This window comes from Phalacrocorax carbo, chromosome 1 (genome assembly GCF_963921805.1).
Source record: "Phalacrocorax carbo chromosome 1, bPhaCar2.1, whole genome shotgun sequence".
In the NCBI taxonomy this organism is placed as follows: Eukaryota; Metazoa; Chordata; class Aves; order Suliformes; family Phalacrocoracidae; genus Phalacrocorax; species Phalacrocorax carbo.
In genome coordinates, this window is record NC_087513.1 from 84554819 (window position 1) to 84572759 (window position 17941).

The 17941-nt window shown below is 41.9% G+C and overlaps 1 protein-coding gene across 8 annotated transcripts in view; it reads left to right on the forward strand.

The window, feature by feature from the left end:
• TEAD4 (TEA domain transcription factor 4) overlaps positions 1–17941 on the forward strand; it is a 55895-nt gene that overhangs the window by 21779 nt on the left and 16175 nt on the right. For 5 of the 8 annotated variants that reach the window (XM_064463346.1, XM_064463329.1, XM_064463352.1 and 2 more), the window contains 6 exons: positions 10557–10621; positions 11538–11600; positions 13177–13317; positions 15423–15557; positions 16394–16437; positions 17458–17513. In XM_064463346.1, coding sequence (XP_064319416.1) covers positions 10557–10621; positions 11538–11600; positions 13177–13317; positions 15423–15557; positions 16394–16437; positions 17458–17513 — 504 coding nt within the window. Of the gene's footprint in view, positions 1–10556; positions 10622–11537; positions 11601–13176; positions 13318–15422; positions 15558–16393; positions 16438–17457; positions 17514–17941 lie in introns of those variants that run through there. The other 3 variants (XM_064463361.1, XM_064463370.1, XM_064463378.1) reach the window with 2 other exon arrangements.

Consider the following 17941-nt stretch of genomic DNA (forward strand, 5'->3'; position numbering starts at 1 on the left):
ATCAGACTTACACTGTAAACTCAGTCAGGGAACAGGTGTTTAAAGAATGTAGAACAGAATTGCTCCAGTGTTAGGAGCAGAAAGCGGGGGAAGAATATCACAAGCCACTGTAAGGAAATTTTATGAGCTTGGCAGAATTCAGCTATTATCCAGACCAGTTCCTGAGTAGCTACCCAGTCATAAAGCCTGTGTTTCTGCTAGGCTTTTCTGTCCACATTCTCTTTTCACCTGTTACAGAATATGACACCTTTAACAACTATTTTTGCTAGTGCTGTGATGGTGTAAAACTGTTCTGTGTTGAGACCAAGGGCATATTTCCTTCAGAAACAGTGAGAGGACCTAACAATTCAATGCAGAAAAAAAGAGGTAATTGCCACTCCCGTTTCCTTGCTCTCCGGTTTTATGTTTTCACTCTTCAGGCTAACTTTAGTTTCCGGCAGACTGCTTGCTGATCCATTTTAGCTTGCTAAACTGATAGCAAACTACTCTGGCAAAATGAGCTGGACAGGCTTCTGCCAGATTAGAGAGCTGAACTGACCCATGGAATGATCTGGTGAGAGGGAGTTAGGGGGAAAAGGCAAACAATTTTTCAGCACTAGACAGTCACTCATTTAAGCTGAAGCTGTAACTTGATGATTTAAAGTAATCATGAACAATGGCTGCACTCTAACTTATGATGGCAAAAACTGAAGATGGCTGAAGTAGCAGCCATACCACTTACAAAATCAGTATTAATTTATTCATATAATGCAAGAACAGTCTCTGAGTTCTTTTGCTCTCCTTGAAGCTGCTGCATAATTTTCAGTCAGTTGGCTGGGACTGTGTCCTGGTGTAGTCTTACATGTCAGGCAAAGCAGTCACAAATCCACACAGGACTAAGCTAGACCAGGCCAAATGCCTTGAGAACTGCATGGTTCTGTGCCGGTCACACAGTAAGTGGCTGCATGGATCTCAGACTTCTTTTAGCTCTGATTTCTGTGATAGCTGAAGCTTTGAGTACTTGGTCAGCCTGTCATCTGGGCATGTGCACAAGACTAGCACTTGGGCAGAAATCTGCAAGAATCGGTGTGCTGTTGGTGCCAGCAGAGGCAGCTGACTGCAAAATGAGGGGGAGAGGTGCTGAAGTTTTTGCTGTCCTTTGAGGCAGTATCCGTGAAGAGCTATTGAGAGTTGCTTTCAGATACCCTGTAGCTATTGGAAGTTATTGAAACAAGCAGATAAGATGTTTATTGACCTAAGGAAGAATTTAGCAGATGTCTGTGTCTGTAATGCAGAACTTGGACTCATGGGAACTGGAGGATGTTGTTATAGTTAAACATTAGTTTCAGTGCTACCCTCAATGGTTATGTTTTTCTGAACCTGGGCCTTACTGAGTAAAGTTTGTGCCTTTATAACGTTGTCATTCTCAGGTGTCCTAAGAGACTGAAAGCTGTTATTTTGGCATGCCTTTCCATGTAGGATTGTTATTGGCTGGTTTGGGTGTTACCTGATATGCTCTCTGGCATATGAAGGACTCATATTACTACATGCAGCTGCTTTGGTGTGATTGTGGGATTTCCCAGCCAAGCTGAACCTAAACAATTCTATGAGATTCTCATCAGTCTTACTCTGGGAAGCACCAGAACAAGCCCCAGCTCTGTTCCTGTTGCAGCCCTTAAAGTATATATGGAGGAATACTTACTGGATGGATTATTGTACATTTCTATGGTCTGAGGCGATAATGTGGGAAAACACAGCTCATGAGGACACTCAATTTATGCACTGAAAAAGTGTATTAAAGGCTGAGGGGTGGCAAAGAGCTGCGTAGCCTGGAGCTTCCCATTAGGCTGATGGCAAGGGATTGCTGCATGCATAGGTTGCTGTACACTGTCGAGTTGTGCATGGTCAGTCCTTCTGCCCTACCCCACCCTGTCCCCTTCTTCCAGCAATTTAATTAAGTACAGCTGCACACAGGAATTGATGGAATATTGCAGGAGGAGGAATGACCAATGGAGGAGAGGAGAACCTCTTCAGGTTGTTTTATTGTTGAAGAATTCGTTGCTGTAACTACACCCGTGGTGACTGACTTTTCATTTATCTCCACTCCTTGTTTGGAACCAATACGAAGCTTCCCCAAACCTGCAGCACCTGTAATTATTATCCCTTAATCATGTACCTTGCATGAAGCATCTTAAACTGGCCATCAAGAAACAGCAGTTTCTAGACGGGGATAGCGTTTCTTGTGCTTCTAGGTGTGAATTTAGGTTATACAGGGGAAAAGGAGAGCAGTAAACACTAACCTTCTCAGCAAAAGGCCTTTTAGGCAAGACAGGGTTTCAGTGTTTAGACCAGTTAGTAAATGAGATGACTGAGTTTTATGACCTCAGACAGATTGATCACCTGACTGCAATTTCCCCATGTGAGATGCCTGACTGGCACATTCTGGCCAGCAAATAAAGCTTCAACATCTTTGAATTTCAGAAGGGGAAGGAGCTCAGCACTTGCACAGTCAAATGATTAAAACAGGTATGTCGGGGAAGAGCTGACAGTGTGGTGGTACTAATCACTTCAGTATCATGTTTTCAGGGATCTGACTGTTTTGATGTTTTTCAGAAATACTGTCCCAGCTTTCTTTAAGTCTTCATTTCAAAATCCCCTTATTGTAGGGACTGCATAAGCTCAGGGAATCTTCTGGAAGGTTAATACTGAGCAAATTGAAGCATGGAATAAATGATGAGAGTGAGGAAACTTTCTTCTCATAGCTGAATATGAAATTGTCTGATATGTGTAACTCTGCTATAGGAACTTGAACCTGACTATTAACCACTGAAGTTCTACACTGGCTGGGGGAGAGATGCCTTCATAGGATAGGCCAGGGCAGTAAAACACAGTATGGTTTTCTCTGTTCTCTTTCATGGGAAGTGATCCCAGTATGATGGTCATAGTGGTGTATTAAGTTCTTTTATTGCCTCCTGAATACAGCTCTCTGGATTCAGTGTAGAAGTTAGGAATAAAAATACAGGTTGTTAAAAAGCCTTGAAAGGATGTTGAACAGACTGAACTTTGTCATTATTAATATATCATTTAAAGAGTTGTCTACTGTTCCTAACTAAAAATAAACCTGCTGCACTTGAGACTGTCTACTGCTGTTGGGGCTACTTTCCCCAGGGATTTGTCACAGTTGCAGTCCAGATAAATGGGACAAACAAGATGCTATGTTGCATTGCTTGCTCAGTATGTTTAGTTTATAGGTACCAACAAAGACTGCAGACCAGTGAAGAGCAAACAACAGAGTTTAGAGATTAGTGGTGGGGGAGTGGGGATGGAGGTTCCCAAGGAGAGGTGGAAAGATAGGGATGAATAGGGAGATGGTTATTGTGGAATTTTTCATGACTTTGGGTATAGCCTTAGCTCTGGTAGTAGAATTAATAGTAAAAGTAGGAGCTGAAGTAGAGATGGAGGGCAGGATTGAGCCTTTGATAAAGTTTGGATGCTTAACACCATCACTGTATTATATAAGTTGTATACCAAGACAAAGCTGAGAAAGAGGGGGAGAAGGACCTATATGAGAGATAGAGGCCAAAGTCTAAAACTTCATAAACAAGTTTCCTGAAAAAAGCTTTTAAAGTTGAAGGCAAGCATGCTAAGTAATAAGAAAGATGCAGCATTAATGATTGCCAAAATTCCAGGAAGATAGGAAGGGGTGAAGGAAACCCAGGCCAGAGAACGTCATGTACTGCATTTTTGCTTGCCTTGAAAAAGCTAGGCTGGGAAACTGGGAAGCTAGCAGAATCTTCTCACCAAGGCTTTGGTAAGAAATGATGGTTTGTGATGAAGGGAAAGTCTAATAAAGATAGCATTAAAACTAATGTTAAGGATTATGTCAGTAAGAGTTAAGTCTCTGTGCATCTTGATGAGAAGATGGGATTAGCCATCAGAAAGACAAAAATGTGGGTTTTGACACATACAGCCCTGGTTCTGGAAAAGGTGATCCCCAGGAAGGCATTTAGTATAGCTAGGAGGAAGAAGCAGTGGAATGAGAGATGGAAAGTAAGGCTGTGCAAGAGGCTGTGGATTGGGGCAGACCCCAGTGGCAGTTAGTACCGTATTTTACATGCACCTGTGAACATAACACCCACCGCTTTTGCCTTAAGTGTCATTCTGGTAAGACTTGCTCAGCAGTTAGTTTTGCTTTGTATGCATAGAGAAACATTGACACTTGGTGGGTGACTGAGCTGTCCTTAAATTGCCTCTTGTGTCTAGATTTGTTTGTCATGCTGTCTGATGCACACAGTTCATGATGTTTATGTTTATTGTATTCAACAGTTAACTGAAAGCTTAGCAAGTTCAGGAGACAGCCAGAAGCTATCATTAAATGATACAAAGAGATTGAAATGATAGTTGAGATGTCTTCCTTGACTTTGCTTTGATTAACCTTTCACTGCATACAGCTGGATAGTTGCTTCTACAGTTCTTATCTTTGCTGCACTTCACAAGTAGGTGCATAGGTTTGCTTTGGATAGAGAAAATATATTGATACCAAGAAGCAGATACTTTAATGCAGTTTCCCATTGGAAGGATTTTTGCAGAAATCATTGTTTGCTCTCACTCATCACAGAATAGAGGCTTTTGGTTCTTCTACTTCCTTTGGCAACAGGTGTAGAAGGAAGTATAAGGCTTAAAGAGATGCTTTATCTGCCTCTTGTACAAGCAGTAATATACCATTACTAGCAGAAAGTCAGCATGAAGATTTGAAGTAGGACTGGGAAATGCTTTCTATGGCTGTGGGAATTTCCTTGATTTCCCCCCCCCCCTCCCCCTTCCTTAGAGGCAGACACTTATTTCTTCATGTATTGAAAGGATCACAGGGGTAGAATGGAGAATCAAAAAGTCTCTTTATTCATTTCTCTTAGCAACACCTTCCTGGATAACTATTGAATGCAAAATTTTGTAATTTACTGTAAGAGAGAGTGGGAACTAAATTGATGCCCTCAGAAACTTTTCTGTTAGGAGTGAGAGGTAAAGAACATAAGAGAGTATCTCTTTACTCCTTTTTTTTCATGCCATGCTTCCCAGGGGAAGGCTGCAGGGAGGATAAAGAGATTTTGGGTGCTGTGCTGCAGTTGGTATGTTGGCTAGAGCTTCATGAAACCTAATGCGCAGTTTCGACAGAGGAGGCACAACTGTTGGCAGGTTCTGGTGACCATGGCAGGCCTCAGCAGGAGTTATTCTAAGAACATAACATGTGATCAGATTACTGATGAACCCTTTACATGGCTCTAAAAAATGAACCATCTGACAGTTTATGACAGCTCTGCCTGTTCCAGCCAAGTGAGGAGCACTGGTCTTTGCTGACCCTGCAGCCAGGGTTGTGAAACAAAGGAAGTGCTTTCCAGAGGCTGTGGACCTACATGCTTCCAGCAGCATAATACCTGGTTACATCTAACTTCTGATAAGAAAAACAAAAGATATTTAGGACTTGCTTCTCTTGCAGATTTGATTAATGGCAATTTAAGACCTCCTTCCTGCAGAGTTTACTGGGCTGGGCAATTTGCATAGCTCTATGTTTAGTAATCCTGGTGATGCTAATGTCTTTGTAGAGTTTTTGCTACCAGTACCTTTATTAGCTTAACATACCCTTCCACCTTTGTGTTTTTTCCCTGGCTCTGTGGGGGCACACTTCTGGAAGAGGAAGGCTGTATGAGAGAAAGGCTGTATGAGAGGTGGTGGCAAGTGGGAAGTGAATTCTAAAACTGGAAATTTTGAGGATCCACACTTGAATGCCCTCTCTAGAAAATTCCTATATCAGCTTCTAATATGTGTAATTTGTACATCAGTTTCCCCTCCCTCTAGTTTTTTTTCCAGTGAAGTACATGGCCTGAGGGAGCTTTGCAGTTTTTTCTGGTGTTGTCAAAGTTAAACACACTTAAGGAAACACCTCCCGCTTTCCCAGGCTTGACTACACTTTATTGTCTCTCCTCCCTGCTTCCTAGTCTCAGCTTCCCTTGTTTTAGTGTCTGTAACACTCAATCACTCCTAATTCCTTTGAGATGCTGGGTGGTGCAGGAGGTTGGGGTCACTGTATAAAGGTTTCTTTCTGCCAGCCTTGTTTTTTAGCTTTTTCCTCTGGTGCTCCTTGCTTCTTGCTGCTCCTCTGCTCCTACATGGGTTCTCAATAGGCTGCAGCCCTTCCAGGGTTGTCCCTGCTGTGGCATGGGTTTTCCATGGGCTGCAGTTGCCTCAAAGTGTACTCCTTCTGTCATGGAGCACCTCTTTCCAAGAGTACTTTTCCAGCCATGTCCCCAACAATGTCCCCTATCATGTGTCTCTTTGTCTCCTTCCTTTTCTCCAAATGTGTCTTTTTACATGCCTTGCATTTCTCTTTCTTTGCATTCTCACGTCTCCTTTTTGTGGTGCCTTTTTTGTGTCTCCTCATGTGTCTCCTGCCCTTTGGAAAGTGGCTACTGCCCTTTCCAAAATATGTTTGAGCAGAGGTAGCTTGTGCTCCTCTGACTGGTTGAGGTTTTGATGGATTGTTGTTTTCATCCATTTTGGACATGGCTGGAATCAACTGTGACTGGCATGGGGCTGTTCACTTATTATCCCTGCAGCCCTCTACTGCTGTCAGGCTGCTCAGTCTGTATAATTTCTTGACTTTCATGGAAACACAACAAAGCTAAATTTGCTCTATAACTTTTATTATATCTGGTTGAGAATGCATTGAAATTAGTTTTGCAAGGATGGCCCATATTTGAGCCAGTGCCTGGAGAGTTTCCTTGTGTTCAAATTGCCCAATATCTACCCTTTAAAACTTTTGCCTGAAATTCTCCACATCCACTTCTTCTCAAGGCTAGTTCCATGAACTCATTCCCCTTGCCCTTCAAAGGCTCCTCTTGGTGAATATAGATTTTCCTTCTTGTTTCTTTATAGATAAGGGGGTTTGAGCACCTTGTTTTGTTTTGCACATTTCCCACTTCTGATGTGTGTCAAACTGTCCTGGAATTTCATGTATGCTGGCATCTATGCGAGAAGAATCACTTCTGTTTCCTACCTTTCATCTTGGATCCATGTCCAACAGATGGAGACTTTGAAAAGCCATAAGTACTATTCTTGACACTAGGAAATGGTGGAGTGGGTTTGTGTTGGTAGTAATTGGTCTTGGCTTTGTAAAAATGGTTACATTGGTTGGAAAAGCAGTCAGGTGGAAAGTAGCATAACAGCATCTACTCCCATCAAACTCTCGGGCATGTCACTGTGGGAACTGAATAAGTCAGTGGTTACATGCTGGGTGTTGTGTTTCTGGCACAGAAGTAGTTCCCAATTTGTGTACAGAGGAGCTGGAGCTGTTTTTTCTCAGCTACAGACCTGATTCTTCTCCCAGGGGAATAAGGAGAGCTTCTGTAATGACACCAATAGGAAAAGATCAAGATCTGTAAATGTAAAATGGTTTCCTATCCCTATGTGTGCTTTGGTTATGTTTCATGAACATGGCCTAAATGCAGTCATGGATATTTACATTCATCTGTTTCAGAAACAGATGGAATTAGGAGCTTTTCCAGCCCTTCCCTAAAGGGTTGGGTGGTCATTCTCTTGTATAGAGTCCTTCCTTGCATTTTTTTTCAGGGTTGAGTTAAGGGGTTACAATAAAAGCAAGTGACAACTTTTCCATTGAATATTAAACTACTGGAATAAATATTGCATCTATTTGCACTGCTTGCTTTTTTGACATCTGTGATGACTTTCTTAATGTACAATTTCTTCATTCAGCCCATAAACTTTCCATGAAAATACTGGGGGGTTTTATAATTTTGTTATAAGTAAACTTCACAAGAGCTGTGGCTTTGCTTCCCAGTTTATTCCTGCTTCATTCCTCAAACACTTGCAGCCCTATAAGATGTCTCACAGCCTTGCACTTCCCACTCCTAACTTTTTATTGAGGTACTGTATCGCTACTAGTGTGGTCACCGCAAACATATTTTGCAGAGCCTGCTCTTTTTCTCATGTTTTCTGCCTTGAAGCAGTCTAGAGTTCAGACGTATAGTTGCTGTTTTTCTGTTTCTGCTCTTTATGCTTCCATCTCCAGGAAAAGAATAAAATCTGTGTGTTTGCTTAGATTTGGTGCATGAGAGCCAATGTATGGGACCTGCATAGTCTGCCTCTTGGCACAGTCTTGGTATCCACTCTCAAACAGTTCTGTGGTGCTACCTGTGAATCGGGTCTAAGCTTGCTTCTCCTGTTAACTGCTGAAGTTGTCAGTAGCTCAGCCTTTTCTGCTTCTCCTCCTGACTTTTAAATCCTGGACCTGAGGCTTCTGTGGTTTCCTCCTCTCATTCCAAGCAATTTCAAATCCTGTACCAGTGACCCTGTAGCTTCATGTTTTGTTATCTATTGCATTCATATTGCTGTTAATACCATCTTCCTCACTTGTCACCATGAGCATCTTTTCTTTGCATCTCTGCAATGGCCTCTCCTCTCACATTGAACGTAAAGCTACTTGTCTTCATTTCTCTTGGCCCTGAAGGGCCTAATCTCACTGTGTCATCTCTTAAAATCAAGGTGTAAAACCCAACTGTCTTCAGCCTGCAATGTATGCTTGTTCCATAATCGGACAAGGATTGCTTCACCTCTTCCAGCCAGTGCCCCACCTTCCTGTTTATGGGAGCTCCCCAAACCTCTCACAAAGCTAAGCTTCCCCCGCTGTATCTCCTCTGAAGAATGTTCCTCTTCTGGGATCCCTGCAAGAGCCAGAAAGCACTTTTAATTCATTGTATCATGTCACACTGATAAATTCTGTGTAACTATTTCCAGGTACTTCCCCACTGTTTACTTTCTTGTACTTGGAGTCACAGAATCACATGCTTGTTTAGGTTGGAAGGGATCTCTTCAGATTTTCTAGTCCAGCCCTACTGCTCAAGCAGGGTCAGCTACAGCAGGTTGCCCAGGATTGTGTCCAGTCAGGTTTTGAGTATCTCCAAGGATGGAGACTGTGCAGCCTGTGCCAGTGTTTGACCAGCCTTACAGTAAAAGAGTTTTGTAGGTTATTTTTTGTTTGCTTGTTTGTTTTTATTTGTTTTGTTTTTCTTTTTCCTTCTTGTTTTTAGATGGATTTTCGTGTGTTTTAGTTTGTGCCTGTTGTTTCTTGTCCTCTCATTGGGCACTATTGAGAGGAGGCTGGCTCCTTCTTCTTCATTGCCTCCCATCAGGTACTTAAGTGCATTTATAAAACTCCCCCCAAGCCTTCTGCAGGCTGAACAGTCCCAGCTGTCTTAGCCTCTCCCCATATGAAAGAGATTCTCCAGTCCCTTAATCGTGTTTGTGGACCTTTTGCTGGACTCACTCCAGTATATCCACATCATTCTCATGCCAAGGAGCCCAGAACTAGATGCAATACTCCAGATGATGTCTCAGCAGTGCACAGTAGAGATGAAGGATCACCTCCCTTAACCCGTTGGCAACAATCCTTCTAATGCAGCATGGGATGCTGTTGGCCGCCTTTTGCCATGAGGGTGTATTGCTGGTTCATTGTCAGTTCCTTGTCAACTAGGATCCACAAGTCCTTTTCTGCAAAGCTGCTTTCCAGATGGTTAGCCCCTTGCATATACTGGTGCTTTGGGTTATTTTTCCCCAGGTGCAGGACTTCACGTTTTCCTTTGTTGAACTTCATAAGATTCCTGTTGGCCCATTTCTCCAGTCAAGGCCTTTCTGAACAGCCACATAGCCACCTGATGTATCAGCCTCTTCAGTTTTGTATCATCTGTGAACTTGCTGAGGTTGTGCTATGTCCAGGTTATTAATGAAGAGGTTGAACAGTATTTGCCCCAGTACACCACTAGAGACTTGCCTCTAAATGGACTTTTTGCCACTGATTAAAGCCCTCTGGGCACATCCATTCAGCCAGTTTTCAATCCACCTCCTTGTCCGCTTATCTAACCCATGATTTTTCAGGTTGCCTGTGAGGATATTATGGGAGGCAGCATCAAAAGCCTTACCAGAGTCACAATATATACAGCTCTGTACGTACCTACCAAGATAGTAGAAACTATCAGGTTGGTTAAGTATGATTTCCCATTTGTAAATCCACATGGACTACTTCCAGTCACCTTTGGATACATATCTAGAAATGGTTTGCAGGATTACATGCTCCATCACCTTCCAGGGACAGGTGAGGTTGACTGGCCTGTTCCCTGGATCTTCCTTTCTGAATGTTTTAGGGCGAGTGGCTTTCCTTTTTCTTCTTTGTTTGTAATGGCGATCTTGATTCATGTTCATAGATTTTTATACACTGTGGTGATGTAATTATTAAGCAAAGCATATGATTCTCCTTTTTGTTGGTAGTTTTAAGCTAAGCTATACAGATGCAAACTGCGAAACAGAATTTGCACCCAGCGTTCTGCTCCTAAAACTCAGCCTCTACTGTGTGAACTAATGAATTAGTGAACTTACCTTTCTAAAAGTGAAAATAGTATGACAGAGTATCACTATACTGCTGATCTCTATAGATACATAATTCCATTGTGCATCTTTTCCCTGGGGTCACAGCTTTCTAAACTTGTATTTGCATTATTTCTCTGTTCCAGGCCGAAATGAGCTGATTGCCCGCTATATTAAGCTGAGAACAGGGAAAACACGCACAAGGAAACAGGTAAGTGCAAAGTTTTCCCTGTAAACTTTAGCTTTTTTGGACCACTAGGCATGACGAGGGCTTATGAGAACAAATCCCTTGCTGTTCACATGCTATTAGTTTCTGGCTTTGCTGGAAAAAGGTGGTTGTGCTGAGCTGGTTAACAAGAATGGTGGGAAAAGTCAGCTCGGGCATTTTACAGTAGGACTGTAATGCTCATGCCTCCCAAACACATCGTGACACACAATTTTTTTTTACTATTAAACTGTGTGATTTTATTTATTTGCCCTACTAATTAACTTTTCAGTGAACATCAGTGGTCCTCTATATGAGGAATCTTTGTTCAGCCCAGGCAGATGGACAGCAATTGTGATTTTGAAAATACACAGGATGAAAAAGGATTTTTTGTAATTTGGGAATGACTGTGAAGGCTGTGCTGGACAAAGCACTGAGACACCTAGACATGCTTTGAGTAGGGGGGTGCTGGATGACATCCAGAAGCTCCTTCCAACCGAAATAATTCTATGATGTGTTTCAGCCCACATTAGAGATAGGGAAGTTCTGAGAGTCATTGTGTAGTGGTCAGGGATATGAAACATGGGTTTCCCTTCTCCCAAAAGGAGGCCAAGATGGGGAGCAATGAGATCAGAACTCTCAATCCCTAGATTTAAGGGTGGTTCTTCAGTTTTAGAGGAGGTCTCTAGCTTGATAAAGCTATTTGAATTGGAAAAGGCCTTAAATGGCCCATCTTTATTGGTCCCCCACCTCATTTCATTACACTTAAGTTATGTTCAGAAAAGCACCTCATCGCTACATCAACCTCCCTCTCCCTAACCCTAAACAATTGCCTATTACACAAGGTATCTAAAGCATGTTTACTTCTGCAAGTAGCTACCAAGTACCCCTCTGGAATGATGGATTTTGTCTTTCAATGCAGGTATCTAGTCACATCCAGGTCCTGGCAAGGCGGAAAGCTAGAGAGATCCAAGCTAAGCTCAAGGTATGATGGGTATCCTTGAACATATTGTGCAAGCCCCCTGAGTCAGCCATTCCCTCATCCATTCCCTCTTTGAATAGCCTCAGAAAAGGGTGAGATTAGCCACTGAACTGTAGTAAGCAGGGGAGGAAAAGGTACTTCCCAGGAAGTGTTGTGCAAACACTTGTATTGTTGTAGCTCTGTGACGTTTGGAGCAATTCTATTTAAAGAATAAAGAAACAATAACTTCAGTTTTTATGTGACTGACTTTTACCTCTGGTTTATGCTGCTCTCATCCAAGTCTGAAAGACCCTTAGACTTGGGAATATGCAAAGAATGTTTACCTGAAGAAGAGGGTTTATGGTTACAAATGCTGACAAGTAATAAGTCTCTGGTGTTGTGGTGGCACTGGGAAGGGGTAGCCTTACAGTTACTGCAGTGCTAGTTCCACCTCAATTAGTGGTAGTGATGTGGAGTTGTCTGTGAGAAAGTGTTCTGGGTTGACATAACCACTGAGAAAAAGCAATAAAGCTAGCTGGTATCTTCTCAGGTAAAATGGTGCCAGCTGGATAGACTTTGCACCTTGATTAATTCAGACCTAATTTGTAGAGGCCTGGGCTAATGAGAAAGAAAATGGTTGACTACTTGCTTGAGCAAATCTGTGTTTTCCTTTCTATAGGAGGAGCTCTGAGATCATGCTAATGAACTGATGATACCTCTTGACATTTGTTTCTGCTCAGATTTGAAGCAGGGAGATGGTTTATGTGCTCAGACTGAATTGCCAGAGATGTCAAGAAGGTCAAGTTTATGGTTGACAATTGCACACAAGGGTGTCCCCTGTTAGAATGTGAGCCATCCAGAAAGGGCTTGCTGAGCAGCATGTGAGGTCCAGTCCTTGTTATGTGTCACTGAGACAGCCAGAGAAGGTGCATGCTGATCTTCATGATTTGGTATGGCAATAAGTGATGTGGAGAGAAGTGTGTTTCCTTCCCTGATCTTCCAACCTCAGTTGATGATGAGGATTTTGACAGCCCAGTCCAGGCCTGACTGTTGAGTAGACAGCTGTTAGTGCTTCCTCTTGGCTGTCTAGGCAAGTCCTTGCTGGGCAACAGGAGGAGTGGACTGTCTGAGTGAACTGTTGGCACTCAAGTCTTGACCAGTGCTGAAGTGCATGCATCTCTATTGCAAGCAGTGATCACCTCTAAGTCATGACTGCACCCCCCACATCCCATACCCAGGTCCATTTTAGACATCAGTGTTGTGTCTGTTATTAGCCTGTTGTGTTTCCAGCTGCTCTGATAAAGAGAAGGAGCCACAAATTACAAGTATCTAATTCAGTACTTCTAGGCAGGGCTGCCTAAGCTTGAAACCTGTGGTGCTGTTAAGTGGTCAATTCAGGTGGAGGCCTGCATGAGAAGCAAGTTAGAGCCAGAAGGAAACAACAACTGCCTGGGGTGTTAAAAGATTTACTGCTGCTTATATCTATAACCTTGATTCTGTTCCTTGCATGTCACAGCTCTGGGATTTGGCATGATTGAAAAGCCAGTCAGCCGAGCTTGTTTCCACTTAGCACACAGGAGCTGGCTGTTTTCCTTCTCAGGGAACGAAGGTGTCTCAGGGAGCTCCGTGGAACCATTGGTTGTTCTCCTTTTACACCACCCCAGGCCATGCTGTGAGCTCTGCCCTGCTGCCTGCAGTGAACCATTCCCCAGTACCAGACTGTTCCTTTCTGCCTGCAGAGGCAAGTCTGTAGTACTGATTCAACTCATTTACTTCTTTTCTTTCACTAGTCATTTTCATAGAGCAAGGAAGTGAAATCACAAAAGCTGCTGCCCTTCTTCCAAGTTCCTGCTGGTAGCTGTGTGTTCTTTTATCACTGTTCATTTTCTATAGCAAGTACATGTTTTCATATTTATATCCTGGAGATCAGAGCGGCTACATGCTGACTTCTCAGAGCAATTACAATAACACTACCATCTCCACACAAATTGGAGTGTTTTGTCTAAGTGTGCACTGTGCCTATAACAGATAGAGGTGGGAAAGTAGGGAAAAGCTTGGAGAAAAATTCGTTCCCAGAACTCTGTACTTTTCCATGTCCTGGGTGGCTAATAGATATCACCTGTACTAAGGAAAAAGAGAGAAATTGTTCGCGGTATTATGTGTTTTGAGAATAATAAAATACAAACATTGCGAATGTTTGGTAAAAGTTTTGTTGCTGCATTTTTGTACTGGAAACACAATAGAAATGAATAGACTACTGCTAGCTGAAAGAGAAAGGAGGTATCTTTTACAAAAACTTGCTTTTTTCAGCAGTCTGTCAGACATTTAAATCAAACAGAAAAACACAACAGGGGTTAACAGATAAAATCTTCCCTTCTTAATTGTTCTTTTTTTTTTTTTTTTTTAATTTCTTTACATTGATACTTCCACAAGTAAATGCTTCCTCCCCATAAACTCATGTAAGCTCAGGTAGGCAAATATGATTTTTCAAGTGAGAAAGTAATAGGAGGAAAAAAAAATAAATCGTTTTCTGCAGTGCAAACTGGGAAATGGCCCTTATGTGTGTCATGAAAAACCAGAAAAGAATCCTTGCCCTTGAAAAAAGTTGTAGGTATTCCTTAAAGTATTCTCAAATGTATTATTTAAACTGGATTCTGAAAAACTTTCCCATAGCTTTGGAGAATCTTAGGAACTTTCTCAGCTGTTAAAATGTTCCCCTTCCATTCACTTGAATGGTACTAACAGGAGTCACAGACACTAAAAAAGAAGATATGTAAGTATTGTCTATTCCTACTGATCATTTCACTTAAACCTTATCATTTATTCTTGAGCTTTTGTTATGCCTCCTCCAAATGTTTTTGTGTTAGATACATCAGAATCCCTTGGGTCTGAACTTTAGAAAACCTTAAAGAAAGTGGAGGGGTTAGAGAGAATGGAGACCCAAGGGTAAGAACTTACTGCTGTTCAATGAATGAAAGTGGTGAGAATGCCTGAAGAGGACAGAAAGAGCTTGCCTCTTTCAGCAGTTTCTCCAAGCCATGAATTCATCTGTGGCATTGCACTTGTAATGTCACAGCTAAATGTGGAGTGTTTGAAGGATGAAGATTAATTGTAGGGCATGTAGGAGGAAAGGCAGAATGTGGGGAAGTGCTTCTCTTTGTCTGTTTATTCCTTGGAAGAAGTGAAGAATGCTATTTATTTTAAACATACATCAGACCCCCTAGTTGTTGCACTGCCATTGCATGTAAAAATACATGCTGTTCCACAGCCCTGTTAAAACACGAAAAGGAGCGCCCTTGCGTATATGCCCTGGGAGGTTACTAAGATTTCCTGTTTCCCCAAGGATGGGAATAAAAGGATCACTTCTATCCGAGGCTAATGCAGTCCCAAATTGAGGTAGACTTTTTGCAGCGATGATGACAAACTCCTTTTGTGAGCTTGTTTTTAGAGGGTGTTTTTGATAAGCAAAAAGTCTTTCCTATTGAATATTCTTACCAATGATTAAAACACGAGTCAATTAGGATTGTGCTTTCCATAACAAAACATTTCAGCTGTATGGCTGAAAGCCTTCAGACAGAAAGGATAAATGCTTAACAGTGTCTAAACCAGTGACCCCAATATTTCAGAAAGGATGATTAATCGCTACTGAAGCTATAGTAATAGGTGAAAGACTTACACACTTTGAAGAGTTCTTAGGACAGTTATTGGTGAGTCTCCTGCCCGTGTTTTGAGAGACACTTGCTCCCTACAAAGAAGCTGATGAGAATCCTGGTTATGCAGCTTTAGACCAGGCAACGTGTTTATCCTTATAATAATTGTTTTTCCTCTTTTCACTTTTGCTCATAGGACCAGGCAGCTAAGGATAAAGCCATGCAGAGTATGGCTACAATGTCATCTGCCCAGATTATCTCTGCAACTGCCTTCCATAGTAAAATGGCCTTGCCTGGTCTCCCACGACCAGCCTACCCTGCAGTTTCTGGGGTGAGTGAATCAGTGTCTTGAAGGAGTTGGGCTGAAGACACTTGAGTATTTGAAAGGGTGTTGGGACCTGCTTGGGAAAATCCTGATAACATCAGAAAGAATGGGCCAAAAGGCATTGTCTTTGTAGAGCAAATCTGTCATATGACTTCAACAGTTTGGGTCTGATTCTTTGCTCACAACAGAGCAGAGTTTCACTATATGCTTTTTATAAAATGACACAAGTGAGAGAACATCAGATCCTTTGGGTTTTTAGCTGCCTGAAATAGTTTTAGTTATCTGTATAACTTAGTCCATAATCTTGTTGGATGAAAACCGTTTGGGCCATCCTGACCCTTTCTCAAGCTTATTATCCCCAAGCTCATCCTGAGTGCTTAGATCACAAATTGTTGGCCCTTATATAAAATCCTTAATAGAAGAAACCTGTCAGCATCCCCTAACCTTTGAATTGGGCCTAGTGAGCTTTTGCTGAGCATTGATTTCTGCCAAAATACTCCTGTGCAGCTCTCCTGGGGAAAATGGTCCCTCCAGGAGAATAAGTATCATTAGAGCTTTGGAGACAGAGGCACAGGATGCATACATAGTATTTACCATTAAAAACCTCTACTGGGCAGTTGCTTGCATGTCACTGGTAGTAGTGTGTAGAAAGAAAATGAAGACCAGTCAGAACCTCCACAAGGATGAAACCAGGAAGGTAGAAAGAAGAGAGATAGCTCAGGCACATCCTCAAAAGTCTGTAAGCTTGCAGTTTCTTTCCTCAGAAAGGAGCAAGCCTTGCTTTTCATCTCTGTCCTAAGAGTGGTGACTTTTACTTTTGCCTATATGTTGTTCTCTTGCAGTTTTGGCAAGGAGCTTTGCAAGGTCAAGCTGGATCTTCCAAAGAGTGAGTATTCCTTCCTGTGAGCATCCAAAGCAGGTGCTTCTGCTGCTTCCTCTGTGCTGCCTGAGGCACACCATTAGCTATTACAAGATTTATAAAACTCTAATGTAATGTAGTCTTAGCACTCGGACAGATCTGATAATGGATCTGAGACTTATGTCCCTTGGCTGAAGACAAACTGAGAGTCATGAGAGAATCTTAAATAGATAAAACCCTATGTTTTCATATGGTACCTTCAACATGGAATTACACCCCTTTAATGTGTCCCATGACTCAAGCAGCTTAATATGGGTTATTTTAGGGAGCTGCTAAACATAGCAGCCCGATAGAGGGAAGGCTGCTGCAGCTCCATGCTCCCAAGTTCAACCAGTAGTGAGGCTGAGCATGTATTCCTGGTAGGTGCACGCACAAATATGCTTCTACATACACACATATACACATGGCTGCCCACACAGAACAGCACAGACAACACTCAGTAGATTTTATACCTTTAAGCTTGAAAGTGAACAAGGAAGCATAAATGTGAGAGGCTCTTTTAGAAGTTTGAAACATCTGCCACCCCAATGTCAGATGATGTTTCCAGATCCCAATTTTTCTTACAGTGTTGTTAAAATGGAGCTGAGCAGTCTTGAAAGGTTCAGTTGATGTTGAACATCTGTGAACCTGGGCCTAAATATATAGATGTATATCCACTTGCATAAATTTAAATCTATCTGTGTTTGTTTCTGGGCACCAGTGTATTAACAAGCTGATAAGGATCTTTGAATAACAAGTGTTAGGGGGACCTTGCTGAACACCTGCAGGGAAATCGTATTCGGTCCAGTCCTGGCACCTTAGTGTTTTTTGAGTCTTTCTCCATGACCCTCTCTTGCCCACAAGGAAAGACAATTTCCTAAAGACACTTATGCCACTTTCTCCCTCAGGAGAAATACTTGTTCTAACCTGCACAAAGAGTTGGTCAAGAGTCTTTTTGGTTTGTTTTGGTTTGTTTTTTTTGTTAACCATCTCTGTGTACTTCCATAGCGTGAAACCTTTTTCTCAACAACCTTATGCTGTACAGCCTCCGCTGCCATTAGCAGGTAGGTAAGGAAATGTAGTTCCTTGTTTTGAAATTATATTCCAACTTCAAAAATAGCCAACACTTAAAAAAAGTACTTATTGAAATATTTTAAAATTAATTTTTATATAATTTCCTCTTATCAAGAGTTCCCATCCTTTTACTGAGAGATTTGAAGCTTTTAAATTTTGTTTTATTTAAAAAAAACCACATTTTTTCCTGTTTTAGGTTGGTTGTTTTGGGGTTTCTTTTCCTTCTGGCTCAGTAGAAAATAAAAGTTTATGTATCTCTATTGGTCTTCTACCATGCTGCATGTACTGGAACACTGTTTTCCATCATAACATGATTGTCTTTCCAATTTCTCATTAAGTGGAAGAACAAATGTTTTTCCGTCTCCGTTTCCCCATTTTGAGAGGTTAATGGTCATGTTAATGGTGATGCTTCATTCTG